General features: G+C 31.5%; 3 protein-coding genes across 3 annotated transcripts; all 3 read left to right on the top strand.

Moving 5' to 3' along the window:
* The first annotated feature begins 4,010 nt into the window (after nucleotides 1-4,010).
* Nucleotides 4,011-7,228, top strand: LOC125064243 (esterase FE4-like). The gene is made up of 3 exons (XM_047671192.1): nucleotides 4,011-4,225; nucleotides 4,953-6,226; nucleotides 6,309-7,228. The coding sequence occupies exons 1-3, from the start codon at nucleotides 4,034-4,036 to the stop codon at nucleotides 6,478-6,480; spliced, it is 1,638 nt and encodes a 545-aa protein (XP_047527148.1). The 5' UTR covers nucleotides 4,011-4,033; the 3' UTR covers nucleotides 6,481-7,228.
* A 3,267-nt stretch (nucleotides 7,229-10,495) lies between these two features.
* LOC125064418 (esterase FE4-like) lies at nucleotides 10,496-14,070 on the top strand. The gene is made up of 4 exons (XM_047671410.1): nucleotides 10,496-10,818; nucleotides 11,761-13,034; nucleotides 13,321-13,487; nucleotides 14,039-14,070. The coding sequence occupies exons 1-4, from the start codon at nucleotides 10,636-10,638 to the stop codon at nucleotides 14,068-14,070; spliced, it is 1,656 nt and encodes a 551-aa protein (XP_047527366.1). The 5' UTR covers nucleotides 10,496-10,635.
* A 4,997-nt stretch (nucleotides 14,071-19,067) lies between these two features.
* LOC125064103 (esterase FE4-like) lies at nucleotides 19,068-23,281 on the top strand. Its single transcript, XM_047670895.1, has 3 exons — nucleotides 19,068-19,347; nucleotides 21,566-22,836; nucleotides 23,107-23,281. Exons 1-3 carry the CDS (start codon nucleotides 19,165-19,167, stop codon nucleotides 23,279-23,281), a joined length of 1,629 nt encoding a protein of 542 aa, XP_047526851.1. The 5' UTR covers nucleotides 19,068-19,164.
* The last annotated feature ends 112 nt before the right edge of the window (nucleotides 23,282-23,393 follow it).

Here is a 23,393-nt window from a genome sequence, read left to right on the forward strand (position 1 = left end):
CAAGTTAACAGCTTCTTAACCGTCTAAGAAGTTTTTCCCAGTATTTAAACATATACAAATAACCACGTTTAATTTGACGAATGATAGATTTGTACTGAAGGAGTAAAAGACCTAGATATTTATAGAATGGTTTTCTGATGCAAATACTTTTAAGACGAAAAACAAAAATATAGTATGTAAATATAAAACTATCAATTCCGTAAGGAAATTTACTTAATTAATGATGTAATTAAAAATGCAATTTATAATTTTCTGTGAAAATTCTGCATCGCTTAATGGTGTATTAGCATTTCGAGATGGAGAGAAAATAAATTTCCAACATAAACTAAGATTCTTTGCGGAAAAGACGGTCTTGCAAAATCATATAAATTGTTGAAGATCTTACATTAATATTACACTAAGGAAAGTAATTAATTGTAAGATTCAGTAAAACCGTCTTCGCTACTTTGAGTTTTATCACCCTGGTATAAAATTTAATATTGAATGTTAAGATTATGATTGACGTATAGTGAGCAGCGTTGCTCACTGTACTGAGCACGTTAAAATGGACAAGAAAATCCGTAGAGTAATTGAGCATAATTATTTAATACGAGGTAAATGATAAAAGATTAATGTTTTAGTACACGTTAATTAATTCTATCGACAGAGATATTATCCCCAAGGATTAAACGCGTCCTTGATAACGAAAATTCAAATTCAGCCTGACACGTCTAAGGTTTTAAATGGTTAATTGTATTTATAATAATTCATTCAATTCTCTGTAAGTAAGTCTTTTTAATCGGAACTATAAATGTCAATAAACTGTAATCTGTCTGTTTCGTACGAATTTAGAAGTTATTTATAGCCTCTGATTTTGTAAATGTTTAGACATTCAAATCAGTTGACGCCTTTCCTATCCGTTTTTGGGTAATCCTGTCGTTGTCTACTGTTAATTTTCTTAATTTTATTTGTATAGATATTGTTAAGTTTTAATTATTAACTGCATTTTTACTATCGAAATTATCATCATCATTACTATTTTCAGCACAGATCAATTTATACTCCGGTCTGTACCGTTGCGCATCCCATATATTAGCTTTGTAATTTCAATTTTTCATTTGAATCCAGTTTCATCCCTGTTGTTATCATTACCATAATTTATTCTCGTAAATAAACAAACACCCTTTACAATAAATTTATCGTTATTTACTGTCATCCTCACTGAAAATACCACTCAAATGCTTTTTATATTCATCTTTGACGCTCTTATACTTAGTACTTTGAAGATTAGTTTTTGAGTCGCCAGTGATAGCTGACTTTGCATCTCCGTCTGCTATGCAAATGACCAGCGAATCAATGAAGGGTCCTCATCTCATCGCTTGACTGACCCCACGGACTTCCTTACGGGTTGTGATTACTAATGAGATGATAATTTATATTATAATCAACTAGGATGGAACCTGTAATTATTTTTTTATAGAACAATGTTTTGATACATTTTGGTATTTTTCGAATTTACAATATTTGTTTATAGTTCCTAAATCAATGTGGAAGAAATATACTTACGTATTAATTCATAGCGAAATCTAGCACTTGTTATGAAAACATACTATCTTGTTCGAAAAGAAGATCGGAGATTAAAGAAACATAGGTATTTAATATTGTTTAATTTGATGATACATCAAAGTAAATTCAAGATGAGGAGAAGTCCAGGTCTTAGTCCGATAGAGAGTAATTTACAGGCTCTCAATTACTTACTTTACTGACACGAAATAAGAACTGCCTAATAGCAACAAAGATATTTATTTCATAATTTCTTAGAAAGGAGTTTTTGAGCAGGCAAATGTATATATAATGAATAAAATATTTAAAATTCAGCGTGGGTCGGGTTTGGGGCGGTCACGCGCGGCATCGGGTTAAAATTCAACAGTTTTCGCCTTTCGTGTAATTTATTCAAGTAAATTTCGGACATGCGACGCGATGATAAAATGGCTTGTTTAGTTCTCCGACGAGGCGGGGGTAGAATTTTATATTAGCCTAATGGTTAAATAGAACACGAATTTACAATTACATTTGATATCTCTTTTAAATTCATTGTTAATTAAACACAAAATAAAATGTTTCTTTTTTCATTAGCAGATGTAAAACCGCCTAGCGATTCCATTAAACAATAAGTTACTAATTAATGCCTCTTGCGTAACGAGTTAATTATTTTTAATAATATTTAAATTAGCATGCAGACTGTAAATTTCCCATTGCTGGGCTAAAGGCCTCCTCTCCCTTTGAGGAGAAGGTTTGGAGCATATTCCACCACGCTGCTCCAATGCGGGTTGGTGGAATACACATGTGGCAGAATTTCGTTTAAATTAGACACATGCAGGTTTCCTCACGATGTTTTCCTTCACCGCCGAGCACAAGATGAATTATAAACACAAGTTAAGCACATGAAAATTCAGTGATGTCTGCCTGGGTAGGAACCCGAAATCATCGGTTAAGATGTACGCGTTCTAACCACTATGCTATCTCGGCTCTAATATCATTTATTCCAGTGGAATCACTAATACTAGTATTGTAGTTCATAAGGCTTAAGACCCTGCGGTCCCGAGCTCATTTCTGAGTTGGGTCAATAAAATGTTAAAAGTTTATCAGTAGCTCGCCGGGCGTTAGGAAATAGGCAGTGTAACACATCCGTGTTTAGTGAGTCACTTAACGCCGTTGATCTTGCACCTGATCTCTCCTAGTCATGTCGGATTGCTTTTGAAATTTGAGATTGCATCTGTGTTTTCATACAAATTTGTGCTCTAAAATTCCTCCTATGCTCTTGTCTAATATCCGTTGAGAATAGACGCCTCGACAGAAACGGAATTTTGAAAAATATATTTATCTCTTAATTTCCTTAGGACTTTAGGGAGTTAATTAAATATATGCTTAAGCTTATTATCGTTTGCTAAAGTACCTGGCAAATAAATTATATTGTAGCTTCAATGGGATTAGATTCTGCTGTATGTTATGAGTTAAAATTGTTCAGTGAAAGTCTTACAGATTTTGAGTAGTCGTATTAATGAGGTAAATACGTATCGGAAAGAATCGTCACGACTGTAATTATCTTTCGTATCAGACATGGTAATATTATCGACTAATGAGGGTAGGTACTAACACACACACAATAATCGTCTATAATTTAATTTGGTTCACAATTAGCACAATAATAAATCAGAATAATCACAGTAATATTCACAATAATTTAATCACGAGTCTTTAACTAGATAATATGTGTTTAGAGTAACCGAGGCAAACGTTCCGTCGGAGGAATGCGAGTGCACCCAACGCTTGTCGACAGAGAACTGTGTCTCCCGACTCTGCGCTAGCATACGACGACGCCATCTACCGGCCAACTACGCACTTTGCCTCTAAAAAAAAATTCAAATCAATGTCTTTTTATTATTTGCGCAGACATACATTTATCTTTGATCTAAGTTTCTAAAAATTTTTTTTTTGTCTAACTTATTAAAATGTATTATATAATTAGCAAAACCCAACAAACTTTACACTGGCTTTTATAAGTATATATTACTATTATATATATAACACATATTATAAGTCTATCTGGTCCCGACGGACGACTACGTCCGCGTAAAAGTAAATTTTACTACGCACCTCTGATTGTTTAAATTACCTCTTTCACTTTCATCCGATTTCCAAGGTAAGCCTAATATACCTATGAAATAGTAAGAAAATCCGTTCGATATACACAGGCAGAAATATATCCGTCAATTTATATAAAATGATTTTGGTCTGTTACTCTATTTTTATTACCGAATACTCAATTCTTTGAAAAATTTATACATATTATATTTGTTTAAATCAATTTCTTAACAAATTGTTTTTTTTTATGAAGTAATGTTTTTATACTCGAGACCATTAATTTTCAATTGTGACTTTATTAAAAAGATACACCGAGAAGCGATAAGTACAATGTAATATTATTATGTTACGCTGGTCAGTCGTTTAGTTGGCCACCGCAGTGCTTGCATATCGGTAAAGCATAAACAAAATGTGGAAAATAAATAAATATGGCAAGAAGATAGTACTGTTTACGTTAGTGATAATGAACTTTGTTGACCAGCCGGCACCAGAAGTGATAATAGTGCAAGGGATTCTGAGTGGTAAAATAAGTGCAGATGGAACTACTTTCGAATACGTTGGTATTCCTTATGCGACGTCAAATAGCAGCACGAGGTTTCAAGTATGTATAAACTTTTACCCGCAAAGTCGTTCGGGGATTAGTTCTGCATATTATTGTTTAGGGTTTTTTTATCAATTAAAAAAAAATAATAATAAAAAAATATATGATCATATTCGAAATACAAAATTAAAGCAAATATCCAAAAAATATCATCTATGATAGTTATGGTTAAGTAATATTTTGGCCTTTGTATCAGTAAAGTGACTTACGTTATATACCTAAGTCAGGCCAAAATTCAAGCGAATTCAAATTGATCCAAATAAAAAAAAAATGACCGATATTATTAAAAAGTAATTGAAGCATACCAAATACAAATTATTGGATTTATTTTTTATTTAAAGACAAAAGTATAAAACTAAATTTGAATTATTGTAGCCCTTAAATAAGACAATCACTACTAGTTGCATTATTCTGAAACATTTTTATTGTACTAATATGTACCGTTACATATTTATTTAGATTAACTTAGGTTTTGACAATATCTATAATAAGCGAACTTTATTTTAAAACTTAATCAGTTTATGTTTTCTTTAAAAATATTATAAACATACTTAAATACGTTAATATAAATAGTAAAATTAATTTTAATTACTTGTTGCTACTTAGACTATGTTTAACTACTACTATAAACCAAAATATTGCTTGTTTAGATATAAGAGGTCAAAACAGATGATAACCGATAAATAGAGATACCGCAACTGATAAAACAGAATCATAAAACTTTTAGGCACCTGGACCACCGCCGTCATGGGAAGGAGTTTACAGAGCAGTCGATGAAATATATGGATGTCCGCAAAACACTTTCTTCGGAGTTATAGGCTCGGAAGATTGTTTGAAAATAAACGTGTACGTACCCGCGATACCAAAATCAAAACCACATGCCGTTATGGCTTATATTCATGGAGGTTCATTTATTTTAGGAAATGGAGGTAAGCTTATCTATGGCCCAGGTTACCTTGTGAGAAAAGACGTCATCGTAGTGACATTTAATTATAGACTCGGACCTCTTGGTTTCCTCTGCCTAAGAATAAAAGAAGCACCAGGCAATGCTGGATTAAAAGATCAAATAGCGGCATTGAAATGGATTCAGAAAAATATTGCGGCATTTGGAGGCGATCCTGATAAAGTAACGGTGTTTGGTGAAAGTGCCGGAGCTACATCAGTTTCGCTGCTATTAGCTAGCGAAGCTTCCACTGGATTATTTAAAAGAGCTATAGTTCAGAGCGGGTCGTCGTTATCTAATTGGGCGATAAACAGAAAACCGGAACTTGTTGCTAGTCATATTGTTAAATCTTTTGGATACAACACTGAAGATCCGAAAGAATTATACGAAATATTTTCTAAAATGAGTTACAAAGAAATAACATCGATTAATGCAAAAAAGCCACTAGATTTATTTTTTAAAACACAAATTCTTCTTTTGCCATGTGTTGAATCTAAAATCCCAGGAATAGAACCGATCTTAACCGATTTACCTTACAACATTATTTCTCAAAAGCCTAAGAATGTTGATGTAGTATACGGAATAACAAGTAACGAAGGCTTAATAGTAATAGCTGAAGAAAATGAAAAGTCAATACGGGAGAGGAATGTACGTTATTTGTTGGGTTCTGATCTTAATTTTCCAACAGAAAATGAAGCTAGAGAAATAGCAAATAAAATACATGAATTTTACTTTGGTAAAGACGAAATATCATTGGAAAAATTTGTGAATATAACAAATTTGTATTCACACTTATATTTTGAGATGCCAGCAATTTTCGAAGCGCAACAATTTGTTAAAAATGGTAAATCTAAAGTCTATACCTACGTTTTCGATTATTCTGGTAGCAGAAATGTTTTGAAATTTCATAGTACTTATTGGAACGAAAATGGGGCGAGTCATGGCGATGATTTATTTTACATATTCAACGGGAACCTGTGCCCGTTTACACTCAATAGCAGAGATAAAATAATTATAGACTACATGACGAGTTTTTGGACAAACTTCGCCAAATACGGGTAAGCATAACTAAATAGTTATAGAATAAATCAATATTAATTCATACGAATTTTTTGATGTATGAATATAATTTTTTTTCAGAAATCCCACACCCGATGAGAGCAACTTGCCAATCAAATGGCATCCAAATACAAAAGATAATTTAAATTTCTTATACATTAATAGTAAATTAAGAATGGATTCGATGCCTAGTCCTGAGGCTTATTGGTTATGGAAAGAAATATATGATAAATATCGCAATTTTGAAATTTAAAAAGTAAAGATATTTTTCTATATTTTTCAAGTTAAGTTATAATGATATACTCAATTGTGTGACATATATGGTGTATTTTGTGTAAAGTGAATATTACCTATAACATATTTCAACTTAGAACAAAGATAAAACAAAACAACGCGAATCTCAAGAGATACCTTTAAGTTTTCTCATTACTTAGGCGCAACTTTGTTGAAAATAAATTATAGTGTGGTGCAGATACTTTATCTGATAATAGAGACTAAGTAAGTAGATAAATAAATATTTATAATTGAATGAATGGAATATTATGCGTATAATAAATATGTATATAATTCTTAATATTTTTAGCAAACCACATTATCCACTTTTTGCCCTGATATAATGTAACTTTTGCCCCGAGATATTTTAATAATTAACACATCAGTTCGGAGTGAATTTCTTTGTTGATACTCAAGCCTTCTGCCAATATTCACTCGTATTTTATTGCAAATATACAAATGCGAATTTAATTGTATGTAAATTAAAGTACAATCCAACCCTGAGGGCTTTCTTTAATTATTTAAGCACACTAACGATATATATACATATATATACAGTCAGCGATTGTGATACTGTCCGTGTGAGATACTCATACATGTTGTGACTAGGCATTATAAAGAGGATTCCACATGACACTGGAATATTCCAAACAGCTGCGCACTAAAGCATTGAATTAAATTATTTTGGTAACATGAAAGAATCCATCTTACAAACTCTATTTTTGTTCTTTTTTAGTAACAATAGTATTTTTGTTAGATGCAAACGATAAGCATGGGATAATAATAATGTAGGTATGTATGGCTATGCGTCATTTGTTTTTTGGGTATAAATTGGGTGGTTGATAAATAAAGTATAATAACAAAACGGTTTCATTTATAATGGCCAAACAATATTTGATATTACAAGTTTACTTAATAAACTTGTTAAAAATCTATTTAATTATGTTAAAAAGTAATTTATACGTACAATAGTAATTTACGTAAAAAACGTATTTAATGGAATCGATGTTACCAAAAATGAGGCAAAACATTTTAGTCATGGACAATGAAGGTGTATATGACCCACTCATTGATCTAACGCCAAACATCAATACTCTACGTTGTTGTGTATCGAAGGAGATGAGATCTTAAATTCGATGTTTGGAAACGCATTATGGAGTGTCTTATGTTTCTTGCAGCGATGTACGCTTGACTGCCTTTTTATAAGGTTACTGTTATAAATGCGAAAGTAACTCTACCTGTATTTTTGTTCATCTGTAACGCTAGTTATAAAACCGATTACATTAAATTTTATATGAAGCAAGATTTTTTTAAAATCTAAAAAGTATGCGCGACGCGGGCGATGTCGCGTGTGATAACTACCAAATCAATCTGATATTATATTCTAAAAATATATACTTAGTTAAAGTAAGCTCATTTTTTTTAATAAGTATATGGATATAAAATAATATTAAATAACAATTAGTATAATTACTATTTAATATTAATGAATCGCTTTATTACTTAGTCAATTTATTACTTAGCTATTACTGAGCGTATACATACAATATTTTTTTTTGCCATTCGTCTTTTAAAAAATAAAAAAAAACATAATGATTTTTTAATTTTACGATTATGCTCGTGTCTGTATCAAACGAAAAGACTCATTAAGAATGAACGAATGATAAATATACAAATAAATATTTTCTTTACAAATCTATATATAAACATAAATAATTTTTGTTTTTCTCTGTACGTATGGTATGGGATTGTGACCAATCAAGGCAGAATCATCTACAGTTCATAAGCAGGCGGGTAACAACCCATAAGCTATATTGTTATGACGATAATATTTATACGAAAATCAAGATTGCCTTTTGTTCTGTGAATCTACTAATCCTGACATCTCAAAAAATAAAAGTTCACTCGAAAGTAAAAATCTTAACATAATTATTTAAAATCTTACGCGAAAATGCATGATATATAAAATAATATTTAATTTTAACAAGATCAATAATTGTAATGTAATACAACTGAAATAAAATATCGTTAAGTTAACAAAAATATAAAGCTTTCCAAAAAGTAGACGATTTTTATGGTAAAATAAACTATCTGCTTTCCCTTCAAAGATTATATTTCTTGCTTCGCTTTCATAATTATAATTACACTATTACATGCATACTATAATAATAAATATTTCCCTGGTGGTAGGGCTCTGTGATAGCCCGTCTGGATAGGTACCACGCACTCATCAGATATTCTACTGTCAAACAACAGTAACAAGTATTGTTGTGTTCCGGTTTGAATGGCGAGTGAGCCAATGTAACTGTTAATATTTCTTACAGCGCCATTATCTATGGACGGTGGTACACTTACCATTAGGTGGCACATTTGCTCGTCCGCCTACCTATATCACAAAAAATATTTAAAAAAAAACATAAGTATGCTTACATAATTATGTTTTTTTTTTGTAGAAACCAAAACTAAAAATAAAGATATAAATATGTATAAACTTTTTTCAGACAATTTTGCTGCTTTTTGGTAAAATATTGGGTATCGTTAATTCTAATCATATCTTGCACCAAAAGTAATGAATTCATTCATGGAGTCGTGTTTTTTTTTTAATTTATAAGGTAGAAAATATTTCTATTCGACATACATACATACCTAATATTTAGTTAATTAGTAAATTGTGAATTTTCTTATAATGTTTATGTTATTAATTTATTTAGATAAGTGTCATTACTATTTCATTAACAAATTATATTTAGAATATTAATAAGAACTTATTTTTTACATAAATAATTGATGTGTTTTATTAAACATACAATATGCTGTCGACAACTTTTCTGTATTATTTTTTAATATAATGACTTATCTCCTTGTTTCCAAGCCTTACATTTAAATAAATAAATATTAGACAACAACACATACATTACTCTGATCCCAATGTAAGTAGCTATAGCACTTGAGTTATGCAAAATCAGAAGTAACGACCCAAGACAACATACAAAACTAATGAAATTTTTCTACATCGACTCGGCCGGGAATCGACCACTACTTGACCAAGGAGGTCGTCAATTTCGGATCATATAGGTGTTTTTTTTCTTAATTAAAATTGAAACACTTTAAAAACAATACCGATTTGGCTCGCGTTTTAGAAGTTGGTCGTCATAGGTATAAAAAAGTAATCTCTGTGCTTCTTTGGGGTTAAGGCTTGTTTTACACTAAATTTCATCAAATACGGTTCAATGGTTTGGCCGTAAAAGAATAACGGAAAGGCGTTACTTTCGTATTTATAATATTTGTCTAGATTAGTTTAACTAAAATGGAATTAGCTCTTATATTTTTTCTGTGTGTTTTTGATGGTGATGAATTATTGAGCATACTGTAATTGACTGTAATTAAAAATACAATTAATCCATAATGATTTGTTATCTATCTTTATGCATAATTATATTGTTAGTTCTATTGGAAGATCTAAATAAATAAATAAAATGTACACAGAGGAAAACTCGTCTAGTATTGTATTCCTGTTGTATAGTAATCATATAAATGTGCTTATAGTCGAAGACCACATACTCAATATAAGAGAATGATAAAAATCGGCAATGACCGTATAGCAGGTATCATCCACAAAAAAAAAAACAAATCCTATAATCTCTCCATCTACGTGGAAATCAGCTAACAAGCTAATTCATTACTATTGATTAAAATTTTCCGTGAAATCTGGCCGCCCAAAATTTTTTATAGGTAAAATTTCCAAAAAATCCAAATATATATTAACCCTGACTGAGTGTGTTCGTTAGTCACAGGCTCTAAAGAGAAGTATTTTCCATTAATACACTAGAAACAGTCTATCAAAATTATTGAAATTGATAAATATATATGCCAATAGTCATTAATAAGCACAGTGATACGACAAAATTCAAGGCAAACATATGATAATTATGACGTCACGATATCATTGACGATGTACGTCACCGGCAGCCAATCGTTAGTCAGGTACCGCGGCGTCGGCGCATTGGTTGTGTCGGTTATTTCGTCAAGGTCATCCATTGACACTAAATACACTTGCATTTATTATGAAGAAAATACTTTGAGTGTTATAATTAAAATAAATATTTATTTGTAATCTAAAGTAATATGCAATACAATGAGGTACCGGAGGAAATATATCGTTTTGTTTACGTTAGTGGTTATGAATCTAATCGATCAGCCGGCACCAGAAGTGAAGATCGCGCAAGGGACTTTGAGCGGTAAGATAAGTGCAGATGGAACTGTTTTCGAGTACATCGGAATACCGTACGCGTCGACCAATAGTAGCACGAGGTTTCAGGTATTTATTTGAATATTGTTTGAAATGTTTGCAAACAAAAAAAATCTTGTGTAAAACAATTACTGTTTTTTAAAAATAATGTAAATGTGATTATAATTGTTGATATTTTTTTTTGGTTTATTACTTTAATTGACCAATAATTTAAAGTAATTTAAAAATGGTTATCTAGGGCTAACTCATCATAAGCAATCGTTCAATGTTAAATAAATATGAATAATGAGCAAGGTAGATAAGTGCGTAGAAAATGTTAAAACATAAATTTGATTATCTATATAGATAGTGTTCGAGATAAGTCTATAAAAATATCAGCCAATTATTGGTTCAGCTTGGTCGCTTAGTAACGGTATTGCCATTACAAAGTAAACAAGCATTGTGTGATCAAATTTGGCCGTGTCAATTTGCACTATAAAGGTGCAGGAATAAGAAAAATATATACTGAATAAATATAAACTGTCAAGTTATAAATAAAAGCTGAATTGACGCTATTTAACAAAATAGCGAAAACACTCAACAATTTTCACAAAATATACAAATTTATAATAATTGATACATTTTTCTAATATTCCAAACACAACATTTTTCTTATATGCGTGTATTTTAACTATCCTTTTTGTTATCAGAGTTTTGTAATATATATGTAAACCAAATTCAAATCAATCAGACGTAAACGAAGTTTATTTGACAAGTGTAGCAATCGTACTTTACATTCCAAATAAAGAAAGATTTCTTTAGTATGTCTTTTTAATAATTATTTTTACGAGTCTCTTTGCCAATATTGAATATCAGGTCAAAGGTACTTGTATGTATAGAAATTCGAACCAAACCTTCAAACCTTTCAATTGTCGTCCTATCTGTTTGGATTTGATTGAACTGCTAATTATTCTTTTTTTTTTACTTACATTTATTTGTTACAATTATTTTATACCTTTTGTCTTATTTCAGGCCCCTGGTCCGCCACCATCGTGGGAAGGTGTATACAAAGCTGTAGACGAAATTTATCTCTGCGCACAAAAATCTTTTATAGGCGTTATCGGTACTGAAGATTGTTTGAAAATAAATGTTTACGTACCAGCAATGCCAAAAACAAAACCTCTGGCCGTCATGGTTTATATTCATGGCGGTGCATTTTATTTAGGAAGTGGGAGTAAGACTGTCTACGGACCGGGTTTTCTCACAAACAAAGATGTTATTTTAGTCACATTCAATTATAGACTTGGTGCCCTTGGCTTTATTTGTCTTAATATAAAAGAAGCACCAGGAAACGCTGGATTGAAAGATCAAATAGCAGCATTGAAATGGGTTCAGAAAAATATTGCTGCATTTGGAGGCGATCCTGATAACGTAACAGTGTTTGGTGAAAGTGCCGGAGGTACCTCAGTTTCACTGCTATTAGCTAGTGAGGCTTCTACCGGATTATTTAAAAGAGCAATCGTTCAAAGTGGATCATCATTATCTAATTGGGCTATAAATAGAAACCCCGTTTGGATAGCTAGTCTCCTAGTCAAATCTCTTGGACATACTACAGAAGATCCCAATGAAATATACAAAATATTATCTAAATTGAGTTACAGAGAGCTCACTGCTATTACCGCAAAAAAACCAATAGGCTTATTTTTTGATACTCAAATTCTACATCTACCGTGTATTGAAACTAATATCCCGGGAACAGAACCTGTATTAACCGATTTACCATACAACGTTTTTAAAAGTAGGCCCAAGGACATAGAAGTGCTATATGGAACTACAAGCAAGGAAGGTTACTTTTTAGTGGCTATGGAAACAGAAGAATCTGCTAGAGAAAGGAACGGGCGTTATTTATTCGCTTCTGATCTTACTTTTTCATCTGAACTTGAAGCAATGAAGGTAGCTGAGGAAGTAAAAGAGTTTTATTTCGGTGAAGATGAAATCAGTTTACAGAAACACCTGAATATAACAGATCTATACACACAATTGTATTTTGAAATACCAGTTATTTTTGAAACAGATTTTTTAGTAAATAGAATCAAATCAGGTGTGTATAACTACATTTTTAATTATTCTGGAGCAAGAAATTTTATGAAAAGAAGGAGTGGTTATTCAGCCCAACAAGGAGCGTGTCATGCAGATGATTTATTTTACTTATTCGACGGATACCTGATACCTTTCAGAATAAATAATGAGGATTCTAGAATTATCGAATATATGACGAGTATGTGGACAAATTTCGCAAAATACGGGTAAGAATTAAAAATTAAACGAAATAATTTTATTTTTAGTATATAATGTAATATATTGTATTAGTATGGACATAATTGTATCTGAAAATTCTTAAAAAGTCGAAAAATTCCTAAATTATAATTAATTATGATTTTGGAAATGATTTGGAATCATGATAGATCCGGATTGATTTTATTATATATATTTAAATTTAAATTGAACTACTGATTCTCTAATTAAGAAAAAACACTAATAAAAATATACATGATTACTTTAATACTTATGATGATATTTTTTTTTTTTCAGTAATCCTACTCCGGATTCAAGTGATCTGCCAGTAAAATGGACACCGAGTACTAAAGATAATTTAAATTTCCTATACATTGATAGTGAGCTGAAAATGGGCCCAATGCCTAACCCTGAATCTTATCGGTTATGGAAAGATATCTATAACAAATATTACAAGACTGATATAAGATAACATTTTATAGAATAAATAAATTGTGTATTTATTATAAATGTAAATTATTTTTATAATATTCTCAAAACCACAAAACCGATGTGAGGTCCTGAGAGATTTGAGTAAAAATATTTTGTCAAAAAAACATCAAAAGATAGACAAAAATTCATCAAAAGATAGGCCAATGACTGAAAATTAAGATTTTTTTTATAGTTAAATTATAGTTCGTAATGCTAAATTCTAAGTTAAGTAAATTATTACTTGCGTCACCTAGTAAAAACTTTCGCTATTGTTTCTTACCTCTTTATATTTATTTTGTTTACACAAACTAATTATGTGATAGGCCTCTGTCTCTATGGCCTATCACATAATATCTCTGTTCTTCTACTTATGACCTCTAGATCAAAGAATCCTTCTCAAAGAAAACTAGCAATTATAATTCCTGCGTTGTTGGGCAAATTTAAGTACAATCCCGATACTGTTACTCCTGTATTCCAATAGGATGGCAAACGACAAGACCGGAAAAAAACCGCACTTAAGTGTAAACGCTTCTAACTTACATAGTACAGGTGCTGCTGTTGAAAAAGGTTCTGTGATCAAAAAAAAAAAATAGTTTATCTTCTAAATTGATGTTAAGTATACACTGTTGAGTCAAATCCTCATTTTTCCATGCTTTCAATTAATTTTTGATGAAAGATTCCGATGCTATTTGTGTAAAAAAAATGTTGGTAAGCAAATATGGATATAAGAAAAAAAAAACAAGCAATTATAATAAAAGGACAGAAGCTTTATAAACATAAACATTCATCTCGCATCAAAGATTCTACTGATTGACAGGTAATTATATCGAGGGTTATATTTGATAAGTTTCTACGTTAATTTGACAAGTGACGTCTTTTGGGCCTCGAAGATTTGGCATGATATGAATTAAGTCTTAATAGATTAATCGACTTCTTCCAAAATATAAGTAATAACAATATAATTATAAATATGGAAGTCACTTTAGAAGGATGTCAGCGTGTGTTGGTATTGATTTTTAGATAGGTTTATTTTTTTTTAATTATATGTCATGCCTTCTTTCTATTCCATTTTCGACTTTATTTTTATTTTCATTTTCTAATTCTGATCTACTTGCAATATTCTTTAACAGTATTTTATCCCTTTTTTTCTAATTATCTTGTTTCTTTGTATCACTAGCTGTGGATTTCGAGTCACGTAGTAACATTAAATTTAGGTGTTTTCTATATAAATGCAAAGCTGGAGCAAATTGCTAGTTTACAGTTTACACACATGCACAAATTTCCTACAATAGCAACGTTATGAATATTACAAGCGGAGTCCACCTAAGTTGTTCGCACATTTACAGGATCACACTAAATTTAGAATCATGCATAAACCTGTACGTAATTTTGTTTATAATTTATAGAACGTTTTAGATAACAGTAACAGTTTGAGCTATAACGTTAATTATTACTTTTAGATAAATATTTAGGAAAATTGATGATAAGTTGATAGGACACTTGGTGGGCTATTTACCGCCTATCAGTAATTACCATCGTTAAGTTCTGGTTTGAAGGGTGAGTGAGTTAATGTAACTACATGAACAAGGGCCGTAACATCTTATTTTCCAAGGTTAGTGGCGCATTAGTTATGTAGTAGTATGTATGTGCGCAGGGTACGTGAGCAGGGGTTCCCACTTACCATCAGATGGTCTACCATCTGACTACCAATTTTATCAGAAAAGGAGAAAACCACTCTCAATAATATTAACGGTACGGACGAGACGGCGACAAAGATTTGTTAAGGGTAAAATTTAAATAGCGACCCATAATTTAATTAATCCGATCATGAATAGTCTTATCGAATACCAACCAGAACAGCCCAGGAATCCGGAATTCCTTCATGGAAGACAACTGCACACAACAATGCGCATTGTAGAATCGTGATAGAGATTCAAGCTTTCTCCTCTTTCTTTACTTAATGTTAGTCGTGAGTTTAATCAACTTATAATCATTGAAAAAATTAAATTCAATACTTAGTTTATTTAACTTCACCTGTTCGTATTTGTGTAATGTTGCTATTTATTTTAAACGTATTTTGTACTGTAGTCTATTCCAATCGAAAGAGGAATGAAGATAAACAAAAATAATCGAATTTGGTATCGTACCATGCAAAGTGAGCGTCCTCACATACCTTGGTTTGCTAGATTCAAAATAAACAGGTTGTATATTACTACAGCTCATGGTCTTAAGGCTGGACATAATATCCCAACAAAAAGTTTTAAGATTCTTATGAAAAAAATGGTTTCTCCTTATTGTGATAATGGTGGAAATTTTGAAGATCTATATCACTTGTTGATGGAATGTGGCAAGACTCAGAATCAGAGAAAGTTACTCTTAACTAATTTAAAAGAATGTTTGTTCGATGTTGGATTTGTTCAGAGTATTCTATTAGATCCTTTATTAGAATCTGCTAGGATGTTCCTGGAATTCTATTTAATGGCTATTAATAATAAATAATGTTTAAACCAAAGGGAGAAGGGACAATGGGACTGACGTACCTGTGTAGGACAAAAGTTCCAAAATTAAATTAAAACAAAAACCTTATATTTACGAATGCCACGCGATTTGCTAACCCCAGCTATATTGTGTAATACTGACAGTACAGTAGTAAATATTTTTATTTATAATATAACACTATTCTACCCAACTACTTTTATCATATTTAATTTTAATATCAAAGTTCCGATAACAGTTTGGTTGACGTTTGAAACGCCATTTTTTCTCAACTTCATAATAAATACCATGGATTATACCAGCTCTCGACTAATGATATCGCGCCAATTTGATGTCAAATGTTGTGTATTTGGATTTTGTCCTCTTGTGTCTTATCTATTTCTTATCATAATTTCAAAGCATTAAAAATTGAATACAAAAGAAGAGTTAAAACAAAAGTCCCGCAATAATGAGATAAAAAAAGACAAACAGTTGAATCCTCTTCACGGAAACGGGAATTAATCGTCGGATTCGTTTAATAAACAGTTATGCAAAACACAGCGCTAAGTCTATTAAGTATTCATCTACGAACTATGCGAAATAAACTTGCATTTTGAATAGTCGAATTAAATATTCCCTCAGTTCTGGACATGTCTCGGTGGGGATTTGAGGATAAATATTTACATTTGATACAAAACAGAACACGGTACCAGGTTTTTCTATACAAAATTTAGTTTATAAAGTTTATAGAATCTAAATAAGTTAATAATTTTTTATTATTTTTTCTTTTTGATACAATGTTTATCAAGTATAAGTATTAGTTCTTAAATTTATGAATACACCACCTACCTGGAGATATTTTGAGAACCTTGAAATAATTATAATTATTGTACTGCTTATATTTTCACGCATTACACCGCATTTTTGTATTACAAATGCAAATTTATTCGTATGTAAATTAAAATTAAAAATCCGTCCCCGAGGGTTGACAGCCAGGGAATCACGAGTTTTTTGGTATGATATTATTGATTAGCCCCAATAAATACGGGACAACGGAATTTTTATCAATACAAAAACAATAACTACAATGAAATTACTTTAACATATTTTTAGTTAAGAAAACCAATAATTTGTATTGATGTGTTCCTGTCATCTTAAATACCGAGGTTGAAGGCATTTGCCAGACGCCCTTAGTCTTTTAAGGGTGCGATACATGCAATGAAAAAACGAAATCCCTACAGAATTACTCTACTGTTTTTAGACCATCTTTATCAAATAATAATACCTATACCTATAAGTATACCTATAATTATTGTGTTAGTATTGTGTTAGTATGTTAGCTAAAACCAATTTAGGTGAAGTTCGCAAACGTTTGGTGCCGATGTCCATATAATCTAGATTTTAAGCCGGTGTAGGTTTTTTAGTTTATAATGAAATTAATTTTTATGTGTCTTTTTCTCTACGAAATATTAACCATTCCTCACATCGCAAATGCGTCTCCAACCTTGGCAACTAAGATGTGCATGCCTGTAGTTATACTGGCTTACTTCAAACCGGAACACAACAATACTAAGTTGTTATATGTTTGGTACCTTCCTAGCCGGGCTCGCACAAAGCCACGACGCCAGCACAGTTAAGACGCCACCAAGGAAATGGTTTCTTTTTCTTTTAGTTTTGATGTAATTTATGATGACATATATCGTGATAGTAAGAACGTAGTTACAACTCGTATTTGACTGTTTGTTTTTGGACATTTAAAATGTCTGAATGTCTGAAAACTGTCCAAATTGCAAGAAAGTTAAACTATTTTTTTATTTATTGAAAATGTTTTTTTTTTTCGAACGAAGTTCGTTGACCCTTCTTGCAGTAGAGTGCAGTAGCAGAAGCAGAAGTGTCACGGGAAAACCGTTATGAGGGGTTCCAGGAGACTTTTTCCTGTCTTTCTATTTTTTATTACTTTATACAACATTATTTAAAATTGTTTTTGTTATTGCTTTAATCAACACGAGATTTTTAATAACAATTATATTCCACGTCAATTAATTAAATAATTTAATGAAATCTCACACGTAGTTAATTCATTTTGCCGGGTCTGTTATTTAATACAAAATATATACCGAAAACAAGTTCGTTCCATCCGAGTCTACCACGATATCTATTCTATCTTATTTATATATTAGGTTGTTATTTTATTTGGATGAGAATTCATACTGTTTTAATTAATATTAATTTTTTAACATCATAATGGTAACAGTGGTCTTTCAAATTTGGCTGAAATCTGGAGACCGTATAACGTTAAAGATATATATATTTTTCAAATTAAAATGGGAATACCCTCAAAAGACAGGATATTCAATAAAGAGAAACATAATTGATTTTAAATTGACAAAGATAGCGATGTATTTGATGTTAATAAAATATAAAGCATGCTATAATTATACGTGAATTATGAGATGAATGTACGTGCTCCATTGGGCGTAAAAAAAATTAAAAAAATATGTTATGTTTTATTAAAATCATGTAATATATAGTTTCAGAAGAAAAAAATCGGAAGGTACAAGACAGACAGATAGACAGAGTTACTTTCGCACATATATAATAACAGTATAGAAGAGGAGAAACTAAAACAATAGAGTGATCAAAATCAAAGATAAAAAATATCTCTCCTTCTGCGGTTAACTCAACTAAAAGCGAATTAATTATTATTTAAAACTATCCGTACTGTAAAGATTCGTTTGAGCTTTTATTTAATACTACGTGGCAGTTCTGGCATCGTACAGGTAAAATTGAGAAAATTTGAATTCGTAAAAGTACACCCTCCCATTTTCCCCACTTAAACATATATTATCTAATATTGTATATATGTAGGTATATTCTATAATATGAAGACCTTATGTGTTTGTTAATTACAGACTAAAAATAAAATTTCATTTATACAAAAAATAAATGAAAACTATTAATGCACTTTTTCAATAAAAAGCAAAATAATTTATTAATACCACAAAAATCAAGGACACCTTGTAACAATCATGACGTCACGATATAATTATCGAAAGAACGTCACCGGTGACCGGCAGCAATTCGTTAGTCAGGCACCGCAGCGTCTACGCATTGGTTGTGTCGGAAATTTGGTCAAGTTAATCCATTTACTCTATATACACTTATTTTTATTGATTCAAAGTAATATGCAATACAATGAGGTACCGGGGGAAATATATCGTTTTGTTTACGTTAGTGGTTATGAACCTAATCGATCAGCCGGCACCAGAAGTGAAGATCGCGCAAGGGACTTTGAGCGGTAAGATAAGTGTAGATGGAACTATTTTTGAGTACATCGGAATACCGTACGCGTCGACCAACAGTAGCACGAGGTTTCAGGTAGGTATTTATTTGTTTGAAATGTTTGTAAACAAAAACATTGTAATGCTTGTCAAATATAACATATTAACCCAATAATAGTTTTTTGATGGTATATCATTTTTGTAAATAAATAATTATTTATCAAATTAATGGGATACAAATAACCTAATGTTGTCTTAGATTTTCGCGATTATTACACATTGAAATAAAACTAGTTTTTAACGGAACAAATAACCTGCAGACTTTAATTGACGATACTCTTCTGACTCGTAACGCTCTCGTTTGGTGCGCAAATGTACGTAATTAAATCTTGGTAGTTACGACGTACATATAATTACAGACTATACACATCAGTACAAATATACAATCACACGCAACCAGTTAGCTTGCTGTATATCAGTAGTTGTAATAAGCAACTTCCATCGGGTTTTACTTTAAAAAAAAAAAAGTATATTCAATTAATCATAACCATTCGTGGATATTGTAGAGTGATGGCAAATCTTGATAATGTCATAGTCATCCTTTTTCACAACAAACTATTAAAATATGTTAGGGTACTAGACTTGCTACTCTTAATAATACGTTTATACACGATTGTGAATATTTATTTTTTAGTCTAAACTTTTATAGTAATCATATAAGTATCATGTTTGTTTATGATCTGTTAGGCTTTCCAGGCCAAATCACTCAACTGAATTTGATGAAAATTGGTACGAAGCAAGCTTGAACCCAAGACGACTACTTTTAAAAAAAGAGCGCGTTTATCGCTTCCCCGACGTGATGAAAAGTGGGGGGCGGGGGTGCCTCCCCGGAGCCCTGGACGCCGAATGCGCCCAGGTACGCCGGGCTTACCCACTAAAAAACCAGCGGTACCCTCTCCGTCTTTCGGCGGCCGCCAAATACAGCCTCACCTTAAATTAACTAGTATTAAACTACAATTTGCAAAGTCAGTAGTCGGTCACATATATTTATATGAAACGAATGTCGTTACAATTACAATATTTTATAATAATTAAAAGGCTATTTCAGTTGTAACACAAATCTCTTTAGCATACCATCAGGTGCATTTTATTGGTCGTCTAAGTTTTATAAATAATAAACAATCAATCAAATCTAGTATCTGACAAAAATCGACCTTTCGCCGTGGAACCTATTCTATCCTGCGAAAGAAAAACTTTTTCTTGCTGTAATACTATTGGAAAGTGCGAGGCCTTTTCCCTTTTGTATAGACACAATTACCCAGCTGGTTAACATATTTCAACATTCTAGGTCCTCTAGAAGTGGGTTAGGTTTTTGTGTATATTTCAGCCAGTCGACATCATCAGCAGCCTGTAAAATTCCCACTGCTGGGCTAAGGCCTCCTCTATCTTTGAGGAGAAGGTTTGGAGCATATTCCACCACGTTGCTTCAATGCGGGTGTAATACACTACACGTACACAGTCGACATCAATACCTTAATAACCGTTCAAGCTGTATTTATCAAATTTAGGATAATAGCTAGTCTAAATCTGATAAAAAATAAACCAAATTTAATGTTCAATAGATTTTAGTTGTTAAGGGATCAAAAAAGGTGTGTTGCGAGGCCAGTTCCTTTGTTTTGGCTTGAACACACTGCCGCGTGTCTCTTGCCGATTATTATTTTTTTATTACTTCACTTTTGTAGATGGAAATTTTCACCTTAATTATAAAATGTCTTCTTATAAGTACAATTTGAATAGGTAATAATAAGAAAAATATATAACAGGCTTTCATTATAAGCTAAACTCGTATTCTATGGTCACTTTAAATTGGTTAAAAATGTCTGTAGGAAAAATAAAATAATTGAAATTAAAAAATATTAATTATTGACAAATAAATCGTCAAGTTATTAATTCAAGTTATACTTAATTTAATGAAGTGTCAATCTATCCCAAGATATATAAGTAATTTGACGCCATCTTGACAGCTTTGAAAGGATATTTGGAAACTAGCAAAAAATATAGTTATTTGCAATTTCTTGTCGACTATTTGTAATTTTTCAAATGGAAACTGTAACTTACATTTAAAATAATTATGCCTCTTAAACTTATTTTTTTATTTATTACTGAATTCGGTTACCATATAGTGGCAAATAAAAATAAAAACATATTAAAATTTAAGAAATCATAATACTATATTATTTCAGACTATCATTCCTCATAATAATAATTAATATTCGTTTCTTTACTAATGTTACTAATCTTTCGTTTTATTTCAGGCCCCCGGTCCACCACCATCGTGGGAAGGTGTATATAATGCTGTAGACGAAATTTATGTCTGCGCACAAAACTCTTTTATAGGCGTTATCGGCTCTGAAGATTGTTTGAAAATAAATGTTTACGTACCAGCAATGCCAAAAATAAAATCACTAGCCGTCATGGTTTATATTCATGGCGGTGCATTTTACCTAGGAAGTGGAAGTAAGACCCTCCACGGACCGGGTTTCCTCACAAAGAAAGATATTATTTTAGTCACATTCAATTATAGACTTGGTGCCCTTGGCTTTATTTGTCTTAATATAAAAGAAGCACCAGGAAACGCTGGATTGAAAGATCAAATAGCAGCATTGAAATGGGTTCAGAAAAATATTGCTGCATTTGGTGGCGATCCTGATAACGTAACAGTGTTTGGTGAAAGTGCCGGAGCTACCTCAGTTTCACTTCTATTAACAAGTGAGGCTTCTACCGGATTATTTAAAAGAGCAATCGTTCAAAGTGGATCATCATTATCTAATTGGGTGATAAATAGAAATCCCGTTTGGATTGCTAGTCTACTAGTCAAATCTCTTGGACATACTACAGAAGATCCCAATGAAATATACAAAATATTATCTAAATTGAGCTACAAAGAGCTCACTGCGATTACCGCAAAAAAACCAATAGGCTTATTTTTTGATACTCAAATTCTACACCTACCGTGTATAGAAACTAATATCCCGGGAACAGAACCTGTATTGACTGATTTACCATACAACGTTTTGAAAAGTAGGCCCAAGGACATAGAAGTGCTATATGGAACTACAAGCAAGGAAGGTTACTTTTTAGTGGCTTTGGAAACAGAAGAATCTGTTAGTGAAAGGAACGGGCGTTATTTATTCGCTTCTGATCTTACTTTTTCATCTGAATTTGAAGCATTGAAGGTAGCTGAGAAAGTAAAAGAATTTTACTTCGGTAAAGATGAAATCAGTTTACAGAAACACCTGAATATAACAGATCTATACACACAATTGTATTTTGAAATACCAGTTATTTTCGAAACTGAATTTTTGACCAAAAGAATCGAATCAGTGTATAATTACATTTTTAATTATTCTGGAGCAAGAAATTTTATGAAAAGAAGGAGTGGTTATTCAGACCAAGAAGGAGCTTGCCACGCAGATGATATATTTTACTTATTCGATGGATACCTGATGCCTTTCAGAGTGAATAATGATGATTCTAGAATTATAGAATATATGACGAACATGTGGACCAATTTTGCAAAATACGGGTGAGAATTTAATCGTAAATTATAATAATTTTAAGTTCCATCTTCTAAATAATTATATTACGGTAGAGATAGATACATTTCTATCTGAAATTTCTTGGGAAGTCAAATAGTTCTTATATCATAATTAAACCAATTATTTGACGCAACAATTAGCTACTTGTTCAATTGAAGTTCTTAATCAGAACTAACGCTAATAAAAAATATACATTACTCCTTAAATAGTAATGAAGCTCCATTGTTTACATACTGATCCGTATTTTGTTGTTTCAGTAATCCTACTCCAGAATCGAGTGATCTGCCAGTAAAATGGACACCGAGTACAAAAGATAATTTAAATTTCCTATACATTGATAGTGAGTTGAAAATGGGGTCGATGCCTAATCCTGAATCTTATCGTTTATGGAAGGAAATTTACAGCAACTATTACAAGACCGATATAGGATAATATTTTTTAGAAAAATCTATTGTATTTAATGTTAATATTATTGATAATTAACGACGAAACCGCCTAACAGAAGTGAGAACTATTTAAATATGCTCTAAAAAAGGACCAAAAT

The sequence above is a fragment of the Vanessa atalanta genome, chromosome 5 (genome assembly GCF_905147765.1).
Source record: "Vanessa atalanta chromosome 5, ilVanAtal1.2, whole genome shotgun sequence".
Classification (NCBI taxonomy): domain Eukaryota; kingdom Metazoa; phylum Arthropoda; class Insecta; order Lepidoptera; family Nymphalidae; genus Vanessa; species Vanessa atalanta.